Source organism: Rousettus aegyptiacus, unplaced genomic scaffold, assembly GCF_014176215.1.
Source record: "Rousettus aegyptiacus isolate mRouAeg1 unplaced genomic scaffold, mRouAeg1.p scaffold_m13_p_1, whole genome shotgun sequence".
In the NCBI taxonomy this organism is placed as follows: domain Eukaryota; kingdom Metazoa; phylum Chordata; class Mammalia; order Chiroptera; family Pteropodidae; genus Rousettus; species Rousettus aegyptiacus.
Window position 1 is genome coordinate 80,284,058 of NW_023416284.1, and position 25,489 is coordinate 80,309,546.

Consider the following 25,489-nt stretch of genomic DNA (forward strand, 5'->3'; position numbering starts at 1 on the left):
ATAGAGCTTGTGCTCAGCGGTTGAGAGGGGCAGGTCGGAGGGACGACTCTAGTTGCCTAACCTGCTGAACCTCTACCGGCAGTTCCACCCGGAGCTTTTAGTTTCTATACCTGGCTTTGTGTTTCCTACCGCAGAAGGACGCGCCAGACAACCCACAGGTCATTTGGACTGGGGGCTCACAGCCACGTAACTTCCCAGCTGCGAAACCCCTCCCCCACCTTCCCCCACCTCCTGGCCGCGTCCGCGCCATGGTCGTGGGAACCTGGCGCGGTTCCCCTCCGAGATTGGTTGGAGTCGGCGGACGTCACACAGGGATGTTCCAGCGCGCTTGCATCCTAACTGCGAGTTTAGTCCGTGGGAAAGGCTGAAAAGTGTTCTCCCTCCCGCAAAACCCAGTGCAGGGTGAAGAAGCACGAAATCCTTACTGTGGATCCAAAAATCTGCATGGATCCTGGAACTGAGCACGCTTTTGCGAATTAAAGAGTTTGGTGCATTGTTTCGAGTTGAAAATGAGTTAAGTGCCTTTAGAAAGTTAAAGTTTGTCATACGACTGAAATTTAAAAACAAAACCTTAGAATTTAGGTCAAAAACTCCAGTGACACTCTTAACATCTATCTTAAAACAGCTTTACGGTGTCTCTGGAATAGCTCTCCAAACATGAATAAATGTTTTAAAAGTCTAACGTAAATCAGAATGAAAGATGGACGAAGTAAACCTAACTTTAAAAAAAGTAAATTGGCAGTCTGTGCCACACGAACAAAGTTGTAAAAATGTAAATGTAAGGTCTGGGTTCACAAAAATTTAAGAAATAAGGCCCTTGCGGTTTTTGCATTTGGAAACAGCAAGGATTTTTTCAGATCCTATTCACCACAACCCAGGTAGCATTAATGTGTTGGAAAAGAAGAAAAAGATAACCATAAAGTTGAGTCATTCACCAATCCTAACTAGCCTGCTTCCTCCAGTGGCTTTTTTAATACTTTACCAAAGGATGACATGTTGGAAAAAATCCTCAATGAATTATTTACTAATTTGATAATGGAATAAAATAACCCAGGCAAATGAGTAGTGACTATAGATTGAGGTTTAATAGAAATAATGGAGGATGCAGGATTTGATAAGTTAATATTTACTCTGGTAAATATTACACTGCTCCATTTGCTTTAGGGAATATTGAAAAACTATAAATGGACTTCTCGAAGTATGTATAATCTGTAAATACAAACCGATGCCCTTGAAACTGGTTAATACTAAAACAGTAAAACAAATAGGTGCTGAATTATGAGGTGGAAAGACCTTGTGGGAATTTAAAAAATAGATGAACAGGTAGTAGGAAGGTTTTAGGAGAGAGAAGCACTTGACAGGGCAGACTACAGAAGAGGTAAGGAGCATGATCTATTCGCAGAGAAGTGAGCCTAATCTCACTAAAGCAGAGGAAGTACTGGGTAGTTAAGGTGGGTATGGAAGACCTAGAAAGTCAAGCAGAAGTTGAAGTCAGTGTAATTGGACATTGTCTCTACCCTCATCCCCTGACAGACCTGAGGAGTCAGGAGACTATGGACCAGTGCGATGACATAAGGGATGGAAAGAAAGCACGAGTTATGAAAAACGTTTTTAAAGGAGAAATGGACAGGACTTGGTAACTGAATAGCCCCTGGATAGAGAGGTAGAAGGATGCCAAGTTTTCAAACCCAAGTGCCAAAGAGGATAAGTGTGGCATAGGGAAGTGAAGGAAAATAGGTTTACAATGTTGCATTTGAGAGATTGGAATAGCAGGTGTCAAGTAAGTAGAAATATAGTGTTTGGTGTAACCTAATCTGTGATCATATTTGGTGAATATCTTTTGATTAAATAACTTAGAGTTCTCTTCACCTTCTGGGTACTCACATCTTTTAGGTAATTACTGACTAGTAGCCATACGTATTGATTTGCTTTTTTCTAAATTCATATTACTGTACAAAGTTACCATGGTGTACTCAGATTAAATTTTTTTATTTTTCCAATAACTTGACAAATGACATTTTAAAATTTAGGACAGTGAACTTTGCTGCTCCCTTAACAAGGGACAAAGGAAAATTTTTTGTTTGCATATACTAATAGACATTAAAATTATGTTTTTTCTTAAAGAGGCCTTCAACATTCAACGAATGGGAACAAGGACTATCAAAAAGTTTGGTGATCACCTGCAGATCCTGTACATTTTGAAATGGGTGGTTCTTATGAAAAATTAGAAAGTATGTCAAAAGCGGATGCCATGAATTTTAGCAGTTTTTCTCAAGACTTAACTCACTCAAATTCTCCCTTCTACATGGAAACCAACACTACTACTTCAGACTTGTCTCAGGTGTGCATTGATTAAAAGTTCTGGGAAGTACAAATGTACTTAGCATTCACATTGTCTTCCATATGAAAATTTCTTCACAGGTATGAAGAATAATGAAAGAATCTTCAGTGGAGGCATAGAATAGGGGAATACAGGGTTTGGTTTTCTCAGTTCCACTAGTATACAAGAAAGGTAGAATTTTATAAATAGAACGCTAAAACATCCTTTTTAGCTTCTTCATGAAGTTCCATGAGTATAGCTAGGGGACAATGCCACAACAACTTAGTCATTGAGACAGGACAAGAACCCAAGGAGCCTGAAATCTAGTCTGAAGCATCTTCCACTATGTCAGCATGCAGATGTTTCAAATGTTGTTCATAATGACATTGACAGTGCCATGTAAAGAACTTCCTATCTTCATGAAAATTTCTAATGCTATTTGTCACAAAATAAAAGAAACTTTAATGTCCAAGGATCTTCATGAATGTTATTCTAAATGTTTGACAATTATTGACAAGAGTGTAGGAGAATAATAGGAATCCATTTGGTTTTGAGACATAAAATTACCTTTTTGTAGTTCAAAAACAGACAAGTATTGGCAGTTCCATATGGTACAACCCATAAATTAGCATAACCTTTCTAAAGGGCTGTTTCATGAAGGAAATCAAGAGTTTAACTGCAAATTTAACAAAATTTTTAATTTTACCTCTAGGAAGTATTCAAATGAGATATTTGAAGAATTATCCATAACTAACATTATCCATAATAAATAACATTGGAAATAACCTACATTTTCATGGCCCAGTTAAATTATTATATATGTGTATAGTGGATATATAAATCTTAAATATGATAATCTAGATATATATTTGTTGACATGAGAAAATGCTTCTTACAATGTAGTAAGCTTTTGAGTATATTTTACTTTCTTTTTAAACAATATTCAAGATTCTTTTTATAATTTTTAAAAATTTTTCATTTTGAAAAAAATTTGGTCATAGTATTATGGTGTTGATCAGTGTCCAAAATACTATGTACTAAATTATAAAAAACGAATGTCTTAAATCATTTATGTAAGGTGATCTTCCCTTTTGGATTTCACTGACCATTTTATTCTTTATAAAAAATTTATAGACCAAAGGCACAAAAGGCATATTTTAGTTAAAAATAGTAATGTCATAGAAGACTAGAGTTAGAAGTGATCTCTGAAATTCAATGAGCAGTGGAGTTCCAAGAAGTTTGTAGAAACAACATCAATATATGTGAATAGTACCATTTTATTTTTCAAGTATATTATTCTCGAAACTTGAAAAATCGAGGATTAATGGTCTGAATTAGCAACAAGTCTAAAAGATAGATTGTTATAAAATATAACTTGGTTGTTGTACTTCAGGTATTTCAATAAGTGGAACAATGCTATAAGAAGCATATTGAATGGAGGTCTTCAACCTGCTGACTTTAATAAGAAATAAATTTTTAGAGCATCATTTAGGTCCACATACTTGATGCACTATTCATGATTAAACCAATATTTTCATTAAACATTTAAAATATTTTCCTTACTATCTTATTTATAATATTAATTTATTGATAAACCCTTTCAACTTAGATAACATTAAGGTAACTGAGAATAAACTCTACGTGAATTTTTATAGATTTATATTTACTGGAATAAGATTTCACCTCATTACTAGAACCCTGTTTGATATATCTTAATGTTAAAAGCCTTGAATGACAACTGCTTTAATGTATAGGCCAAATTTAACAAACATCAAAGAGTTATCAATAAGAGCTATACAAGTTATCATATACTGCTATGTTTACAGGAACATGATTTGACTTATTAAAAAACCAAAATGTTAAAATAGCAAGATACCTGTTTAATTCTCATTTAATATTGTAACTTTATTAGCATGATTTTTCTAAAAGAGAGGTCAAATATGCAGTGGGGAAAAATACTAGGAAGCACATCCCACCTGTACAACAAAAAATACTAACAAAAATTACATAGCAATGTACTTACACCTTCAGAAGAGGCTTACGATGTTTTTTGAAGTATTAATATTAATGCCTATTATTAATACAGAATGAAATCAAGAATGTAAAAAAGGAAAATGAATCTAAACTGTCTGAAGAAATTTATAGCACACTAGATGATACATTAGATGGTGAGTATACAAACAGAGAACTAATATATTTTTTTTTATTTCCTGTGATAATAATAGCCAGGTAGTGTGCTAAGCTTTTTATATACATTATCACATTTAATCCACAAACAATCCCATGAAATAGAGCATTTATTTTCTTTTGTAAAAAAGGCTGTTTTTATCTCCATTTTAAAGATGAGAAAAATGAGTCTCAGGGAGTAGTACAAGAAATACATAATCGACATATTTGACTATAATAAAATTTTTAAAAATTGTGACCAAATTATAATCAACAAAGTAAAAAAACAAGCCACAATCTAAGTAAGATACATGTAATATATGCAATTAACAAAGAAATAGTAAAGAACTCCAATAAGAAAAAGACATAAAACTCAATAGAAAAACAGGCAACCTATATATATTAGTTTGCTAGAGCTGCCATAAAGAAATACCACAGACTGGGTGGCTTCAACAATTTGAATTTATCTTCTCATAGTTCTAGAGGCTAGAAGTCCAAGATCAAGGTGCCTGTAGAGTTGGTTTCTCCTGAGGCCTCACAGATGGCTGCCATCTTGTATCCTCACACAGCCTTTACTCTGTGTCTCCCTGGTATCTTTTTTTTCTGTAAGGACACCAGTCATTGTATTAGGACCTGACCCTTATAACCTCACCTAACCTAAATTACCTCCTTTAAGCCCTATTTCCAAATATAGTCATATTCTAAGCTTTCAGTATGTGAATTTTGAGACATAATTTAGTCCATAACACTATCTAGGAGGCAGATCACAGAAAAGAAAACCTCTAAGATCATTAAATACCTAAAAGGATGTACATTTAAAAACCACAATGCCATTTCATACATATCAGTTCTATAAGTTGGAGTGATGTAGCATGAAGGAACTCATGCTATTGGTAGAAGTGTAAATTGGTTCAACTATTTTGGAGAGTAATTTTACGATATCTAGTAAAGTTGAGAATACGTATTTTCTATATTCCAGCAATTCCACTCCTAGATATATACCCAAAACCTAGACAAAAATTCTTAAACTAGTGTACAAGGAAATATGTATAAAGATGTTCACAGTAGTGTTTTTAAGAGTTGTTTGAAATTAGAAACACATGTTCAACAAAAAGGAAATAAAGTGTAATTCTTCAGTAAAATGAACTAGATCTACATGTATTTACATGAATAAGTATGAAAAGCAAAATTTTAAGTGAAATAAATTCACACAGATATATGTATTGTTATTATGTGCCATCGGGTCAGCTCCAATTCCTGATGACTCCATAAATGAGTAATGCCCACAATGTCCTATCCTCAGAAGCTCTGCTGAGCTCCTATAGACTCATGCTTATAGCTTCTTTTATGGAGTCAGCCTATTTCATATTTGATCTTTCTCTTCTCCTGCAGCTTTCTGTTTTCCCCAACATTATTATCTTTTCCAAAGAACCCTGCCTTCTCATGATGCACCCTGAGTGGGACAGCTTCAATTTTGTCATTTTTGCCTCTAGTGATGTTTCAGGCTTAATTTATTCTAGGACTCACTTGTTCATCTTTCTGATGGTTCAGGTTATCTGTAGAGATCTCCTCCAACACCATATATTAAATTAATAATTTTTTTTTCCTATCGGCCTTCTTCACTGTCCAGCTTTCACATTCATACATAATAATTGGGAATATGAGGGTGTGGATGATCTCAGCCTTGGTATCCTAATGACACATTGTTGCTTTTAGTGATCTTTCCTAATTCTTTCATTGCTGCCCTTCAAGTCAGCTTTCGCTTAATTTCTTAGCTACAGTTTCCATTTAAATTGATGACTGAAACAAGGTAAAAAAAAATCTTTAACAATTCCAATATCTCCATTGTCTATGTTAAAATTGCATATTTTTCCTGTAGTTATGATTTTTGTCTTCTAAATGTTCAAATGCAGTTCTGCTTTGGCACTTTCTTCTTTCACTCTCGTCAGAAGTTGTTTCAAATCATTGCTACTTTCTGCCAGTGAGATGATGTCTCTACATGTCTTAAATTACTGATATTTCTACTTTCTCTGAGTCTAGCCCAGTTTTTCAGATGTTCCGTATATATATTAAACAAATAGGGAGATAAAATTATATATATATGTATGTATATGTATATATGCATATATATTTATATATATAATGATGCTATTTACAGAAAATTGTAAAACAGAGAACAATACTGTATTCAGTTTGCCCAGGGTACTGCAAGATATTTTGAAATTTGAAGGAAACAGTGGTACTGGACATCTGCTGGACCCCAGAAACTACTAGCTTGAGATAGTTCACTATTTCTGTAACAGTCCTTTCTATAACACCTTATTCGCAAAGCTGTTTTTTTGTAGGATGCTATGATAAAAAGCAAGTTTGCACAAAAATTAAGGTGGAATAGGAAGTGAGGGTTGGCCCTGTTCAATTTGATTCCAATGTTTGAGACATGTGGGACCCAATAGTACATTCAAGTAGCAAGTTTGGTTGTCTAAGAATGAAATAAAATATTACATTTTTCTTCCAATTTTTGCGTATTTTGAAACATTTATTAAGTTGTTAGGACAAATACTTGTTGTTTGAACTTAACTACTTAATAATTGGAACTGTGGGGTACTTCTTTTGGTCTAGGGGTTCTGTGAAAAAATTACTGAGACATTAAGGTGTCACAGGATGAGAAAGTGTGGGACCTTGATATATATTATTCAGGGTACACATGAGTAACAAAAGTAGAATAATATGAATGGGAAGAATAAATACATACAGGCTTCAGTAACAGTGGTTACCTCTGTGGAGGGAGAAAGGAAGGAAGTTAGAAGGGAGGAGTCATTAATTTTGCAACACTATTTCTTTCTATTTTGCTTTATTTGTTTCTGATTTTTAAAAATGTATTAGATCTGTAATTTGTCTTATTGAGAAACTGTATATTGCATACCATTTAGAAGTAATATTCTCAAATCTTACCAGCTCTATGACATTAGACAGGTGATTTAACATCTCTCATGTCTCAGTTTCTTTCTCTGTAAAACAAGGATAACAGTACTGACCTCATGGGACTGTTGTGAGATTAAATAAGTTCATGTGTATTTGCTATTATACTATTCACTGTGTTTTTGTATTCTTTTGAAGCATTTTGAAATGATAGTACAACAAAAGAATTGTGAAAATATCTTGGACTTTGTTGTAATGGTATTTGACCAAAATGATATATAACAAGCTTTTGTACAGTCACTTGAGAACTTCTTTTCCCTGTGTGAAAAGTTGTTTTGTTGGCTAGCATGAAGCCATTCTAAAATTCACTCAGTGCACAAGGTTGAACTATATATAATTCATAAAAAGTTCAAAAAGTTTATTTTATAAATGTTAGTATAACTGTTAACACATACATTAATGGTCAACTAATTCTTATTTCCATCTTTCTCTTTCAAATGAGATGTCAACAATGGAAATTACTCACAGGATATACTAACTGAGCCAGCTGACACCAGCATTTCTTCCTCCAGACAGTTTGAGCCCATTTTCAAAATTCATAGGACAGAAGCATTTAATGATGAAGTGATAACATTTCAAAATCTGACAGGTGGTTTTCCTTACACTGAGAAGTCAGAATTGCAAAGTCATGTATATAATTATGCAAAAGACAACAACATAAAGGAAGATTCATTTAAAGAAGAAAATCTAGTGGGAACTGGCACTTCCATATACAGAGACCAACTTGCTCATGAATGTGTCAGGCAACCTCCTAGAAGCCTATCTCCAATCCACTGCAGTGAAGAGACACCGAAATTCACAGAAATGTCACTGGCTAAAAATACTGCCAAGGAATCTGTCTTCAACCCCGGTCAAGCTCAAGTCTTGTGTAAGGAATATATACAAAGTGATGTTGAAAAACCATTTTGTAGAGACAATAGCTTTAACCTGCTTGACATGAGAGCTGATTATGAAACAAAGGAGGTAAGATTTTTGATGGTCAGTATAGTCTGTAGACTATTGAGAGTGTTTTGTTTTGTTTTTTAAGGTATATAATCTGAGACTTTCCAAGTAGTGATCAGTCATCTAATCAGCACAAGCAACATTACTTCTCTGTGGAAAATGCCTTCCCACATCTCAATCGATTTAGAAACAAATTTTTCTTATAAAATCCAGTCCATACTTGGAGATTAGCTCTACCAAATGATAATTTCTTTGAAGATCAGGGCTCTGTCTTACTCCTTTTATGCATGTTAGCATCTACATGGTGCCTTGACTATAATGAGCTTTTGTATTTGGTATATTCAATTGGTTGGAACTCAGAGTTGACATTAAGAAAAATTTTGCAGAGGAAGAAGTGCAGAGGTATTAAATTACTTGACAAGGAAAGCTTAAGATTTTTCTATCATGTGGGATTTGTATTGACTAGCAAAAATAATTTTTTTTTCTTTTTTACCAAAGTAAAAACATTAATTTCTCTTTTGATTTATTCATTCTGGGCATACATGTATTATCCCAATAACACTGAAAATGCCGATGGTATAATAAATTCTGTGTGCTCGGAGCAAAAAAAGAAAATTGTAAAAATTTGTGTGGGTAAAGAGATATAATAAAAAATAGAATAAATAACACCTTTTCATTGTGAGTTTGATGAGAAAAGCTATGACTGTTATGTTTCACTTACAAGTATAACCAGGTTTTTTTGTTGTTGTTGGTTTATTTATTTGGAAGAGCATTTAAAAGAGAGCTTTATTTCTCTACGTTGATTTCTGGAAAATGACATTAAAAATATGTTTAATTAGAATTTCCCAAGATTATTCCTTATTTCTATTGCATTCAGTCAATAAATACTTTCAAGCATCTATTATGGGCTAGGCCCTGTGTTATGTGTTAGATAATGGTTAAAAACACAATTAGAAAAAACAAAAAGACATGATTTTTGTAGTCATGAAAATAATATCCTGGTAGAGGAAATAGACATTAATCAAATAATCACACAAATAAATGTAAATTTTCAATTATAGTAAGTGCCATGAATAAAACTTACATATAAAATGTATGTGAAGTATATATAACATTATCTAAAATTAAGTATAAACTTGCAGTTATGATAAGTCCTATGAATAAAAGTAAGATGGAGTTTGGAGAAGGCTGCCCTGATGTAGTGAGAACTAAGCCAAGCTCTGAAAGATGAGTAGCAGTTAATTAGGTAACCAGGGGTGGGAGAGCATCCCACACAAAAGTAATATGTACCACAACCCTGTGGCTGCAGGGAGCATGCTCCCTATTAGGACTTGAAGGAAGCCCAGGGTTGCTAGGTTGGAGGGAGCAAGAGCAATATAGTAGATGATGATGGAGAGGTAGCATGGATCAGATATTCAGATCAAACAGATATCAGGACCTTGTAGGCTTCAGTAAGGATAGTTGTCTTTGCCTCAGAACACAGAGAAATATTAAAATACAGAGGTCCAATATCTAGGAAAGTTATACAGTCTACTTCTACCATATCTTTTACTAGGTTTTTATGTCATATTCATTTCAGCATTTTTTTAAACTACAACTTACTGTCTCTTTTAAACCCCCCAAAACCTGTACTGTGTCCAAAAAATCAATCACAAGACGTTCATCCTGGCATTCTGATGTTCACATAAGTGGTAGCACAGTGAGGTAACGTTTTAATGAGGAATTAAAAAAAAAAATCTTTATTCAAAAGAGGCCTCATGGACTGTAGGGTAATTGATAAATTTGTTTTAATTTCTGTGATCAAAATAAGTATCTTATATGTGTCCAGAAACATTTGCATCATAGAAAATGGAAAGAGTATCAACGTTTAATTTTTATTTTGTATAAATAAGTGTGATACATATCTTTATCATATACCTATTGTTTGTGCTCTGCTATCTTACTAGGTGCTATACATACATTTAGCAATTAATATGTAAGTATCTTTGTTAAGTGAGTGTTATTATTGGAAGTAGATATTATAGTTATTATGTTACAACTGATATGTTACAACTGAGGAAACCAAAGAGGGATGTACAATTTAAAGTCAGCTCTGACTTCAAAGTTCATGATAATTCTACTCTTTCACACTTTTTACTATAATTTGCAGATTACTGTTTCTTCAAAAGGAATACAGAATTCTGGGGAGGTTCCTGAGATGTCAGTCAGTCACCAAAAGGAAGTCACAGTGGAGGGCATGGAAAGTTCGGGGCTTCTCTCAACTCGTTCTTCTGAGGACATTTCTTGGAGTGGTGGAGCATCTGGTGAGAACTGCAAGATACCTGACACAAAGCAAAGCTGGGAAATCTTACAACCTCTGGAAGAAGATAAGGCTTTAAATGAAGTCTTAAAGAAATTAAAACATAGTAACCGGAAGCAGCAAACTCTGATCCAAAACCTGCAGTGTAGTAACATGCATTTAGAGAAGAAGGTTGAGAAGCTGTTACAGATGAAGACTACCAAACAGCAAGTGTTCATGGACATCATAAAAAAAGTAAAGGCGAATGCTGAAGCATTAATTGAAGATAAATACAGAGTAATGCTAGAGAAGAATGATACTGACAAAACATTGCAGAATTTGCATGACATTTTAACTAACACCCAAAAACATCTTCAGGAATCTAGAAATGAAAAGGAAATCTTACAGGTAGAGCTTAAAAGGATCAAGGACAATTATGTTTCTTTGCGGGAAAGGTACATAACTGAAATGCAACAAAAAAATAAAACTGTAAGTCAGTGCGTAGAGATGGACAAAGCCTTAAGCAAGAAAGAAGAAGAGGTAGAGAGGCTGCAGCAACTCAAAGGAGACTTGGAAAAGGCCTCCTCTTCTGCTTTGGACTTGTTGAAAAGGGAAAAAGAAGCCCAAGAACAAGAGTTCTTGTCTTTACAGGAAGAATTTCAGAAACGTGAAAATGAAAACCTGGAAAAAAGACAGAAACTGAAATCTAGACTTGAGAAATTGGTAGCAAAAGTTAAAAATTTGCAATTCGTGTCTGAAAGTGAAAGGGCTAAGAATATAAAACTTCAGCAGCAGATCGACAAAGTAAAAAATGAAAATGCACTACTTCAGCAGCAGATTGCAAGGAGTGAGGAGCAAAATTATGTCCCTAAATTTGAGACAGCTCAATTAAAGGAGCACTTAGAGGAAGCAATGGAGTCAGATATCACAAAGGTATTGTTACAAATTCAGAATCTCTAATGCAGAATTTCAGGAGTTTCAAAAAGTCTGGTAATGCATATTTAGGCATAGCACTTACATAAATTTGTTTGTAGAAAGAATTATTAACCAAAAAGAGAGATAGAATGGAAAATACACTACAGATTTGAGGAGGTTCTTTGGTTTTTGGGTATTAACATTAGAGAACAGTCTTTTCTGTCCTCATGATTATTTTGGTGGAAGTGAAAATGAACATGAGAATTTTGTGAGTACCCCTGACCAGAGTACCTCTGAAGCATTCTTTGAGAAAAGGTTCTTCTAAGTGGGGATCTCAGTCTTTTCATACCATGTCTTCCTATTCAACAGTAGAAGTGAATAATTCAATTGCGTATTTGGTTTACTCATATTATAACATATAATAATTTGTAAATTTATAGACTTTTTATTGAGATATAATTGATACATATTAGTTTCAGGTGCATGACATAATGATGTGACATTTGATCACAATAAGTCTAGTTAACATAGGTTAAAAACATGAGGAAAGCCTCATCAATATTTTTGGAGAGGCTGTAATTTGCTATTCTCTGTAGTTCGGGGGGTTTTTGGCAGACAACCTGGAAGCATGTCCTGGAAGACAGAAATTTCACAAGCCAGAGCACATCTATTTCAGTTTTATTGGCTTGCCTTAAAATATTTATGGTACGATTTTATTAACTCTATTTAGAAAGAAGGCTAATCTGAACTAGAAAAATGTATGTTTATTTTTATATTTTATAATTATTTGAACTGAGCTGTTATGTTGCCTCAAAGATATCCTTACCGGACTCTCTTTCATGAATCTGTAATCAGTACATATAAGTTTTCTTTGCAAGTAAATAATTCTACCATTTTTAATTATTCTTAGGAAAATATTATTCTCTATGGTTAAAAAATGTTCTCTGTGGTCTTTTCTCCAGAAAGAAGGAAGGATTATCTAAGCCAGTGGTTCTCAAATCTTAATTTAGTATTTATCAACTGTGAAAATACAGATCTTTGGGGCCCACCCCATGGTTTCTGATTCAGTAGTTGTGTGGTGGGGCCTGGGAATGTGTACTTCTAACAAGCTCTGAGGTCTCACTGGTGCTGTTGGCCCAGGGACCACACTTTGAGAACCAGTAACCAAAACAAAGATGACCTTAAGTTTAGCTGCTAACCAAATCATGACAAATTTTGAATTGGTAAACTCTGAATGAATTAGTATAACTGTATAAAAGTTTATTACAGTATATAATATTTCGTTGAGCTTTCTTTAAAAAAAAACTAGTATAATTCTTTGTTTTATCTTGACTAATCAAATTCTTTAGCATCCTAAATTCATTCTTACTCTGCTTTTAGTTTTGCTTTTCATTAAACTCTAGGTCCTTTTTCTCAAACTGTGGTCTGGGAGTGTCTGTGAGGTCAAAAGTATTTTCATAGTAATATGAAAATATTATTGCCTTTTCCACGCCCATTCTTTCACAGGCATACATTGGAGTTTTCCAGAAACTATGTGTCGTGTGATGGTGTAATTGTTTTACGGCTGATAACAATGCCTGAAGCAAATATGAGAATCCAGCTCTCTTCTATTAAGCCAGAATTAAAAATATTTGCAAAAGTCTATGGCCATGCCACCCTGAACAAGCCCAATATCTAATCTCAGAAGTTAAGCAGGGTCAGGCCTGGTTAGTACTTGAATGGGAGACCACCTAGGAAGACTAGGTGCTGTAGGTGTAAAAAATAAAAAATAAGAGTTTGTAAGCTGACAAGGTCCATGCAATCTGTGAGGTCAACCAAGGTTTGCCTCACCTAAAAAATAAATTAAAATAAACAAACAAATAAATAAATAAATAGAATATTTTCAAGAAATGTAAACAGTACCACTCCACTAATTTTTTTGGAAAATGTGGTTTTTTATTAAATCATTATTTATATTGACATATATTGACACATAATAAATTTATTGTTATTTAAGCAAGTTAGTAAACAAATAGTTTAAAATGTTCTCAGTCGTAATTTCTAATGAAATAAATATTGATAGATATAAACTACACAAAAAAAGGTTTTTGAGGTCCTCAGTAATTTTTAAGAGTATAAAATCTCTGTTCAAAGTTTTTATTAGAGGTATTTTATTCAACATTTTACTTAAAAAGTAATCCAAATTCTTTGTCTTTATTGTGACAAATCTTAATTATGTACATATAGGATGCAGAGATGATACATTCTAATTTGTTCCTGCATTGCTCACCTTGTGAAGAAGAGAACGTGAATCCCTCAGATGTGAAAAGAACTCAGCTGGCCTCCAAAGGCTCTAACCTTTTGGCTCCAATGGTAAGACATCTCACATGCCAGGTAATAAAAAGAATTCATATTTTTTATTAGGTGGGGGAGAAATATTAAGATTGGCTAAACCAAAAGAGGCAATGAAAAGTAACAGAATTATTATGGAAGAAAAAGCTGGAAGACAAAATGGAGACCCTTAAACCAACCAATCAGCCTTTCCTTCCTTCTACTACTTCTATCAATCTTTCTTCAGTACGTAATTACCACAAGTCTACAGTAAGGTAACATAATAAGATAAAAAATAAAGACATCAAGTGAAAAGCTTCATCTATTACTTCCCACATTTCAGGAAAGTTCTCTAATAGCAATAGTTTTATCTTCTGGGTCAATCTGTTGTAGTGATTAGCGATTGTTCACATAAATGAACTATTTGCCCAGCTTTTGGGCAGGGATAGGGCAGGGTGGACCTGTGTATATTAGTAGAATGAAAAATTTAGTTGATGTCAGGTGAATTCGAATCCTGACTTCACCACTTCCTGGCCGTGTGATCTGGCCAAGTAACTCTACCTTTCTCAGCCTTCATTTCTTCATCTTAAATAGGGCAGATGATACTTGCTGCTGCCCTGGGAGCTCACAAGCACTACATTTAAGGAGAGAACGTAGGAGATGACACTTGATCGCTTCTCAAATTAGCTGGCTCTCTTCCACTTTCCTTCTTAAGTGAATTTACGATGTTCCTCATCTAACACAAACCTTATTTCTATTTTGTTTCAGTTAAAATTTGTTGAATACTAGCATTTATTGAATGCTAAAAACTGAGCTAAGTGTTTTAAGCAGAGATGTGCGCAAAGTGGTGGCCCACAGACTGTATCCACCTAAAGTTTTGTCTTTAAATATTAGAATTTAAATGTGACACAGGTTAAGCCCCAATAGGCACTCAACAAATACTTGCTGACTTCCCAATATGTCCTTGGAGCCATTTAAATTTATTGGTTCTACTTTTCATGGATTATCTCTTTATCTAATTGCACCATTGTTTGTATTATCAGGCATTTTGTGTTTTGTTTTTGTTTTTGTTTTTGTTTTTAACACAGAATATCAAACTAAGGTTTAGAATAGCTGAATTTCTTGTCCAAAGTCTCACATATGGTTAAGTGGCAGAACTCTGATACAAACCCAGGTAGTCTGACTCCAATGCATGCACTTTTGACCTTTAGCTTATATTGGTATAAGTACCTTCATTCTAGGTATCCTGGAAATACCTAGAGTTTCAGTGTTGTTAAGGATGTCTGATTGTTCTGGTGTCAGGTACAACAATTTATCTTAAATTTGAATTTGTAAACTGACTAGACAAAAAGAGAACATTTGTATGAATGCATGAGCATATAGTTTTTATAGGTGAGTATTAACCTTCCAGCAATTATACTAATCTGCCTGATAACAATTATATACAAATTAACTCTATATGAATTCTTTCCACACTAGCTCTTTAATGGATGTCTTATGATGAATAATTGAAGAATGGGTTTAATATTATTTTTATTTCCTTTAGTTTGGTCACTTATTTTGAGAGGTTGGTTTGTTTCATTTGTGTTTTTTCTTTCCTCCTTTTAGCTTTACTGGAAAATTTTTAATCTAGCCTCTGAAATTGTTACCCTTAGGGCATCGACATTCCCAATGCTGAACATATCAAAGAAAATGAGAAAGTTAGTGACCCAATGATACAAAAATTGAAGAGCTTCCATCTTAAAAAGAAAAATTTAGATGAAGAGGTACTGTATGTGTTCTTCATTGTATAAATTATATCATTTTTCATGAAAAAATAGTCAAAGAAAAAGGCAATGTAAAAGTATAAGAAAACTAAAATTGGGATTTTTAAAAATTTATTGGGGTAACTAACATTGGTTAATACAATTATATAATTTTCAAGTATACATTATAATTTGACATCTATGTATTCTATTGTGTGATTACCACCCAGAGCCCAGTTTCCTTCAGCTACCATATATTTGATCCCCTTTACCCACTTCACCCCAACTCCCCTATATTTGACCCTCCTTCCCCACCCCCTACCCTCTGGTAACCACTAGTTCATTGTCCATGTCCCTGAGCCTTTGTTCGTCCTGTTCATTTGTTGCTTTTAGGTTTATATCCCACATATAAGTGATATCGTGTGATTTTTCAACTTTTTCTGTCTGGCTTATTTCACTTAGCGTGATTATCTCCAGGTCCCTCCAGGTTGTCGCAAATGGCAGTATTTCATCTCTTCCTATGGCTGAGTAATATTCCATTGTATATATGTACCCCAGCTTCTTTAGCCAATCATCTATCAGAGGACACTTCATTAGTTTCCATGTCCTGGCCGCTGTGAGTAGTGATGCTATGAACATTGGTGCACAAATATCTTTTTGGATATGTTTTCAAGTCTTTGGGGTAAATACTCAGTAGAGGGATTGCTGGAGCATACTGTTTTCTACAGTGGCCGTACCAATTTGCAGTCCCATCAGCAGTGTATGAGGGTTCCTTTTTCTCCGCATCCTCTCCAATATTTGTTATTACTTGTTCTGTTGGTTAGAGCTATTCTAACAGGTGTGAGATGAATCTCATTGTGGTTTTGATTTGCATTTTCCTAATAGCTAGCGATATTAAGCCTCCTTTGATATATTTGTTGGCCATTTGTATGTCCTCTAGGGAGAAGTGTATGTTCAGGTCCTTTGCCCATTTTTTGATTGGATCATTTGTTTTTTTGTTGTTATTGAGTCATGTGAGTTCTTTGTATATTTTGGATATCAGGCCCTTATTGGAGGTGTTGCTTGCAAATATATTTTCCCATTTGGATGGTTGCCTCTTTACCTTGTTGGTGGTTTCTTTTGCTGAGCAGAAGCTTTTTAGTTTTATGTAGTCCCATTTATTTATTTTTGCTTTTACTTCCCTTGCCTTTGAAGTCAAATTCATAAAATCCTCTTTAAGCCCAAGATCCTTGAGTTTAGTTCCTATGTTTTCTTCTATGCATTTCATTGATTCTGGTCTTATATTCAGGTCCTTAATCCATTTTGGGTTAATTTTGGTGTGTGGTGACAGACAACAGTCTAGTTTCATTCTTTTGCAGATGGGAGATTTTTTAATAGAATTGTTTTTATGGACCATATTAGCTTCACATGGTCCTCACTAAGGAGATATATTGTTCAATATTTGACTTGTTTTTTAATATAAGTCTATATTACAAAGTCTCATTCAGCTACTCAAAAAAAATGGTATGATATTTTTTCACTTTTACGTATCATTTCTTATTCCTGAAGAATTGTGTATTTTGACATTTCTACAGTGATTTCAAATTTTATCCCTTGGAATAATGGATACACTAAAAATAAACCATTTTATTTCTCATATGGAATAAGAATAAAGGAAAAGACTCCAGAAATTTCTTTAATTATTCTTTTCTTGGTGTAGTACTACAAAGATTGAGGGATAAAGAGAGTAAGTTAAATAAGGAAGGTGATAACACTATGTAAACTTGTGCATTTTTAATTTGAGAGTAATACAGAAGTGACAAATTTATCTGGCTCAAGAAATAAAAACATATTAAAATAGGAGATCTTGGATCATTATAACAAATTTGGTCCCGTACTATTAGGAAATTACTTCTCTGAAATAAGGTGGATAGAATATCTATTGTGGTTCTTCTAGCTAACCTGTAGAAAAAAAAGATCAAGAAATAAACATGCACAGAAATTATTGGCCTCCAATATTTAAACCAGCCTTCAAAAATAAGCTCAGTAGAGGGTTGGAGCAGGATGTTACCAAATACAATTTCACAATTTTTTTTTTGGTAAATTTCTGTGTAATTACTGAAATATTAGCAAATGAAATGATATGATGTCTGTGATTTGATTCTGTAAAGGGGGATGGAAGGAGAAAGAAATGGTTGGGGATATGAAAGATATAAGATTGGTCATTAGCTGTTCATGGTAGAAGCTAGATGATGATTATATGGGATTCATTAAAGGTTTTCCTCTATTATTTTAAATATTAGAAATTGTTCATAATAAAAAAAATTCTGTGCAGCACACTTTGCCTCACTGATATTTGAAGAAGTGTGAACAAACATTAAGATTCACTGTTATTATACTGAAGGAACAAATGAATAAATAAGAAATGATTATAAATTACATTAAAAAACATTGGCTAGTTGTTGGGGTTTTTTTTTGTTTTGTTTTGTTTTTAAGGAATTTTAGTAGCCTAACTGTAAAAACAATGGGATATTAGGATGAGCAACCTGGAGGCTGCAACCCCACCCTCAATTTGGAAGATTCACTAGGACTCAAGGGGCTCAGCATAGGGTATATTCACAGCTATGAGGTATTATTACAATGAGAGGATAAAGAGAAAAATCAACAAAGGGAAAAGGCATATGGGGCAAAGTCCAGAGGAAACCAGATTTAAGCTTCCAAGAATCCTCTCCCAGTGGAGTCACACAGGATGTGCTTCATTTCCACGGCAGTGTTGTCACAACGCATGTGAAATGTCATCTACCAGAGAAGCTCATTAGAGATCCAGTGCCCAAGGTTTTTACCAGGGGCCGTTCACATAGGCAACTTATGCCTAACACATACCAAAATTCTAGACCCTCCAGATGGAAACAGGTGTTCAGCATAAAACACACTCTTTGTATAAATAGATTAGGCACAGCAAGCCGTTCATATCAGGGCATGAGGGAAACCTTCCCACAACCCAAGTTCCCAGACGCTGGTAGGGGCAGCCTGGCTAGCAGGCCTTTCTAAGGACAGCGGCTCAGACCTGCTGTGTGAATTATTTTCTGGACAAGAGCTATAAAAACAGTGTGTCTTTTGGAGACCAGGGATGGGGCTGTGCATGGTTTGATGATTTTGTTATGTTATATAATGTAGTTTTATTTCCTCTCTTCTGAAATATAAAATGCTTTATTTCTTAGCTACTGAACCATAAAGACAGAATTACAACTTTTAGAGAGTTAATTGCTAGTGAAAAAGCATTTCAAGATCAGGTTATTGAGGTGAGTTTAACATTTAATATGTGCTGTTTTTGACACACACAAAAAACAATTTCAGATATTTATAGTCTTTTGGTAAATTTGTTTAAATCCTTCTAGCTCTAAGTTCTATACTTCTATTATTCTAGCCACTGAAGATCTCGTTGATTGTTTAACTAATACAGTGTTTATTGTCAAATATTCCAAGGAGTGTGAAAGTACTAGAAATGAGCACAAATGTATTTAAGCTCAGGTTATGGACGTAGATTCAGATGAAGCCAAGAATGTAAGAGATGTACCTATCTTATTGGGAGCCAAACTGGATAAGTACCACGGTCTAAATGAAGAGGTTGATATATTGGTTTGAAAGACCTTTTGTTGCTTTGCTATCGTTTTTATACATAACATCAATTTTATTAACGAGTTTAAGAAATTATTAGCCTATGAAAATTTGCTCATTAAAATGGTGACACACTGGCATTGTGGCAGTATTTTTCACCCACAAAGTATAGAATTGGAGTTTGCATTTTCAGGTTCTGAAATTTTATATATTGTCCATCTAACTTCTATTTAGACTGATCAGATTAATTTCTTTTAAAATATAGAAATAAAAAATGCACAATTTTTCATGACAAATGAAACATATTTATATTGTTGCATATGCTACCACCAAGTTGTTTGCAACTACCATGATTAAGGGATGCTTTTGGAAACAGCACGCATAGTTTACTTTAGATGACATCTAAAGATAAAGGCATCATCACAGAAAAGAAGTGGTAATTATGTGACTTAATAAAGATGTTAGCTAATATGAAGGTGGTGATCATTTTGCACTATATAGTGTATCAAATCAACGTGCTGTATTTTTTAAACTTACACAGTGTTATATGTCAATTATATCTCAATAAAGCTGAATAAAATTAAGGCAGATAAAACAGGAAAAATATGTTAGAAGGAAATGAAAATATGATCTTGGTATCTAGATAGTTACAGAGTTATAATTCAGATGTATACCACTATAATAAAAAGGTGATTAACATAATTTATTTTTAATAGCAGTTAATTAAACAAATCTATCATATTTCTAAAATACTAAAATTCAGCATTCTGTACTAAATTTATAACATACCCATTCATCTTTATATATTATAAAAGCCATATTTTTACATTGTATAAATTTTTGAAAACAAAGACAAAAATAAAGACTATAAGAAAGGAGTAATCAAGATGTTTCAACAGTGCTTCAAAACTTTATCTATGAAACTTTTTTTTTTTTTATCATGGTGAAATTGTTTAATGAAAACCAGTAAGTTTCAAGTGTATAATTCAGCAGTAAGTTTTATATATATCACATTGTATGTTCACCACTCATAGTTAGATTTCTTTCTGTCACCACATATTTGACCTCTTTTATCCCATCTACCTCCCCTCTCCTCCCCCATCCTCTGGTAACCACTAGTCTATTGTCCATGTCAATTAGTCTCTGTTTGTTTATCATGTTTGTTTGTTGCTTTTAGGTTTATATCCCACATATGAGTAATACTGTGTGGTTTTCAATTTTTTCTGTCTGGATTTTTTCACTTGGCATGATTATTTCAAGGTCCATCTATGTTGTCGCAAATGGCAGTATTTCATCTCTTCTTATTGCTGAGTAATATTCCATTTTATATGTGTATCACATTTTCTTTATCCAATCCTCTATCATAGGACACTTTGGTAAAAAAAACTTCCACACAGCAAAAGGAACCATCAACAAGGTAAAGAGATAGCCATCTCAATGAGAAAAGACATTTGCAAGCAATGCCTCCGATAAGGACCTAATATTCAAAATATACAAAGAGTTCATACAACTCAATAACAACAAAAAAACAAATGATACAATCAAAAAATGGGCAGAAGATCTAAACAGACCCTTCTCCCAGGAAGACATACAAATGACCAACAAACACATGAAAAGATGCTCAACATCGCTAGCTATTAGGAAAATGCAAATCAAAACCACAATGAGATTCCATCTCACACCTGTTAGAATAGCTCTAATCAACAGAACAAGTAATAACAAATGTTGGAGAGAATGCAGAGAAAAAAGAACCCTCATACATAGCTGGTGGGACTGCAAATTGGTATAGCCACTGTAGAAAACAGTATAAAGCCTCCTAAAAAAACTAAGAATTGATCTACCATATGCTCCAGCAATCCCTCTACTGGGAATTTACCCCAAAGACTTGAAAACATATCTGAAAAAATATTTGCACACCAATGTTCATAGTAGCACTATTCACAGTGGCCAGGACATGGAAGCAACCCATCTATCTTTAAAAGAATAAAAATTCCATTGCTGTGAGGTCTTAAAGGTTTCTTCTTTTTTAATTCATTAATTTTTTTTCATTAAATAAATAATTATTGACTTCCCACAATGTGTTAAGAAGTGTTAATCACTATGGAGATAGAAAACTAAAACATAGTCCCTGCTTCTAAGGAATCTGGAAGAGAAGATAAAATACATAAATACCTATTTATAAGGAGTAAAGGAAAAGTCTCTTAAAAAGAAATACAGTGACTCGCATCTAAGAGAGGAGAGATGTTCATCGAATGACTGGAGTTCAGGGAAGGAAGAGATGACATCCATGTGGAAGACTTTGTGAAGGGGATGCAAGTTGGGCCTTGAGGACCAGTAAAATTTGAGCATAGGGATATCAGAGGAGAGCACTCAATAAATTCTGTAATTCATTAGCAGCTTCTATGCTTAGGCATAAAAGACGAAGAGAATGGACCCTAATCTTTCCAACATTGGGAAGCTGGAATGAGAAAAAGGACACAAATGGAAGCATGCCAGACACACTATGTCACCTTTAAAAACGTGTTGCAGTCTTTCTTGTACAAACCGTGTCTCAGAGAAACCAAATAATTGATGAGGGAGTTCTTCGTCTAAGAGTGTAGTTACTAAAAACAATAGAAAAGGTACATTTAGAAAATTATGTTTTGCATCTCTGAATAAGGTAAGGAATCTAGGCAATTATAAGGACTACTAAAACCTTTAAGTTCAAGACTGATAAAGAACTTTTAATGAATGGTTCAGACTGACAAAACACCTGAGCCCACTGATCAATCTCAATCCCGCTAGAGGTGAGACAAGCAGACCTGTGCTCCCTGATGTGATGCAGGAGGATGTGCACAGCATCATCTATGAAGTAGTCTCACCAAAACAACTGGACCTGAAAGCAAGCCTCTAAACCTAACTACCAGTTGACAGTGGATAAAGAAACACCATGAGAACAAATCCAGAATGTGAAAATTTCTAATCAATTAACAATTGGTATTAGAAGAGGGAGGGAGAGGTGAGGAATAGCTGTTATAGACTAAAAGAAAATAGAAACTTAAGAGACAAATCAACCAAATACAGTGTGTAAAAATTGTGTAGATTCTGATTCGAACAAACTCACTATAAAAAGATGTTTGTGGGATAACAGAGAACAATCTGGGTATTAGATAAATTAAGAAACTACTAATTTTAATAGATATAATAGTGGTATCATTGTGTATTTAAAAGCCCTTATCTGTTAATGATACACATTTTAAAGTACTGATGAGTGAATTAATATGATGACTAAATCTACTTTAAAACACTCCAGGAAAATAAAAAGATGGCAGAATGAGAGTGTGTGTTTGTGGGTATGTGTTTGGGGTCAGGGGTGTAGTTGGAGACAGATGCAAAAATAATGGAAAATGTTGATAATTGTTGAAATGATGATAGCTCCATTATACTGCTCTCTCTAGTTTTGTGTGTGAAATTTTCCAAAATTAAAAGGGTTTTGTTCCTGTTCTTTGTTTTTGAAATGTAGAAGTGTGCTCCAGGAAGCTCACTTCTTACTCTAAGAAACTCTAGGCCAGCAAGACCTGGTCTGCTGGAGTTAAATTTGATGGCTCAAACATCCTTTAATTCTTTATCATGTGGTACCTTGCTCTTGGTTCTTCTTCACAATTCCGATTCTGTTGTCTGCTCCACTCACCTTCTGATCTCCTCCTTCCTGAGATAGGGTCCTTGACCTAACTTTGCCTTCTGGCTAGCTCTACCATTTTGGGTGTTTAACTATTGAGTACAAAATGTCTCCTCATCATTGAAGCCCTTGATAAGGTACATCAAATTCAGTGGATTTTTTAGAGAAAAAAGACAATAGTCCAGTTAACAGTATTGATGTTAGAGTTTAAGTTGGGCTTATTGTAATGATCCCTTAAATTGCTCCTATATCCCATCTTTAGTAAAATAGAAACCTTTTTATGAAATGAAGATTTTTTTAACCAGTATTATAGAAGAAATCCTTTAGCCGTTATTACAGAATAGTCAAAGATTAAGAACTGAGAACTATCCTAAAACATAACACTTCACTATAGAATTTTACGTATTACATAAAATATTTACTAATCTATTATTTTGGTAGCCTCTTAAGTTAGAAGTTTGTTAACTTATAAAGAAAATACTCAAAAGGTAGCATTTAAAGTTTTTTTCATATTTATCTCCTATAGACATAAAAATAAGAATAGAATATTTTGCAAAGCAGAAAATTACTAGTCTAGGAAAAATTTCCTAACTGAGCCAAAAGAAAACAATTACAACCCAGTGTCTCATGGGCCCTCTGAACTATGAGAGAACACGCCCATTTCTGGTTTGGCGCACAGTATTACCTGAGTACACTTTAGAGTTTCCAGCCCTCTCTGCCACTGACTGACCTCCTAAGGAAGAGTCTGGGTTCACTAGAAGTCAGATCATACAGGTGGAAGGGCAGACCCTTAGTTCCTCAGTTTCCACAGGAAGATGCCAATCTTACCATCTGTTTCCAGCATTCTTCTGATACTCTGATCCTATTCTTCACCTTCTTGGTTTTGATTTCTCTAAATCCTATCCTAATTCCAGTGCTAAAAACAGTATTTGCACTGTAGACCCTTGTTGAAGGCTATAACATCAAATCTATCTGCTGACCAACTCTTAGCAAGAGCTTGTTTAAGAACTATTGAATCTCCGAAGGGTTATCTATACAGTCCTTTCATCCCTCTAGTAGTAACCCAAAATAAAAAGATTACATTTTACATCTTGATCAAATACATATTATGCCCCCACACAGAAGAAACACTGCTTTTATTATTCTGTTCTATTTCATTTTTTGTGTGTGTTGGTCATAAATTCATTTCACTACTTAATAAAGAGTCAAATTAGATCATGTTTATTATCAGAAAGCTTCCACTTGGAACATGCTGTCTTGGTTCTCATAGAATTCTTTTACTGAGTTGTTTTGATGTTACGCCCTCAACAATCCCAAAAAATATCTTTCTCCATTTGCTACAGAGAGACTGTTGTTTCATTTAGTGCTACTTGGATGAGAACTTTGTTTGAGACCTCAGGCTTACTAGGAAAAATTTTTCTTTAGAGACAGGCGTGTTTTCATTTCATAAATAATGAAAGTCAGTAACTGACTACATTTCAGTTTTGCTTTAAATACCAGAAGTTTAATAGCAAGTATATGGCACTGTAGTACAGGTCTTGTCTTCATATCTACATGTAGTTCTTTACCTGTTCTGTGTATTCGGTTTGTTTATTTTTTATTTATATTTTATTATACATATTCAATCTCAAAATCTTTGTTTAAAGAATTGGGAAATCAATCAGCCAGCCTTTAGATATCCCATTCTCCAAGGCTGTTCACAATGATAATTGAGTCATCTACTGTCATGGTCGAAAGTTTACACCTCAAGTGATAGAGGCCTCGGTGATCCTCTTAGAGGTGTGCGATAGGTACAATAATGGCTTCTCATAAATGTACACACTTAGTCCCAGAATATGGCAAAAGGACTTTGTGCCCCTTAACAAAATAAGGAATCCAGACACTTATGGCAAAAGGCACTTTGCAGATGTAATTAAATCAAGGACTTTGAGATATGGAAACAGATTATCAGGATGGGCCCAATCTAATCACGTGCATCTAGCCATGTAAGAGGGAGATGCGACTACTGAAGAACGTTAGAGCTACACCACTGCTAGCTTTGAAGGTGGGGGAAGGGGATCACAAGCCAAGGAATTTGGGCAGCCTTTCGAAGTTGGACAATCTCCCCTAAAACCTTCAGAAAGGAACACAGCCCTGCTGACATTTCGACTTTAGCCAAGTGAGACCCCTGTCAGACCTCTAACCTACAGAACTATAAGATAATAAATTTGTTGTAAGCCACTAAGTGTGTGGTAATTTCTTACAGGAGCAACAGAAATCTGATATGTGTCGACCTCAGATGCAGATTTCAGTGCCTCATAACATACTTGGGTAATAACAATAGTAATATTATGTATTGTATTAATAACATATGAATATGTTATTAAGTTGGAACTGTGTCCACATACCTAGAAAACAGGGGCACTATAGAGGGGATGCAACCCAGAAATCTTCCTCTGGAGGACATTGTGGCTGAGTAATCCCAACTGGACTGAGTGAACCATATCCAGCACCTGCAACCAGCCAGCTTCTCTGCCTTTCAGTTCCTCTCAGTGCCTGTGGTCCACACAGCTTGGGGGAGCAGCTTTCCAAGAGGATTT

At 34.4% G+C, this 25,489-nt stretch overlaps 1 protein-coding gene across 1 annotated transcript in view; it reads left to right on the forward strand.

The window, feature by feature from the left end:
• The first annotated feature begins 5 nt into the window (after positions 1-5).
• The window catches only part of CAGE1 (cancer antigen 1), a 36,576-nt gene continuing 11,092 nt past the window's right edge, over positions 6-25,489 (forward strand). The window contains exons 1-8 of the mRNA XM_016161015.2: positions 6-2,341; positions 4,407-4,488; positions 7,908-8,428; positions 10,557-11,618; positions 13,827-13,952; positions 15,566-15,676; positions 18,856-18,936; positions 19,166-19,273. Of these exons, the coding sequence (XP_016016501.2) occupies positions 2,204-2,341; positions 4,407-4,488; positions 7,908-8,428; positions 10,557-11,618; positions 13,827-13,952; positions 15,566-15,676; positions 18,856-18,936; positions 19,166-19,273 (2,229 nt within the window). The 5' untranslated portion in view covers positions 6-2,203. The remainder of the gene's footprint in view (positions 2,342-4,406; positions 4,489-7,907; positions 8,429-10,556; positions 11,619-13,826; positions 13,953-15,565; positions 15,677-18,855; positions 18,937-19,165; positions 19,274-25,489) is intronic.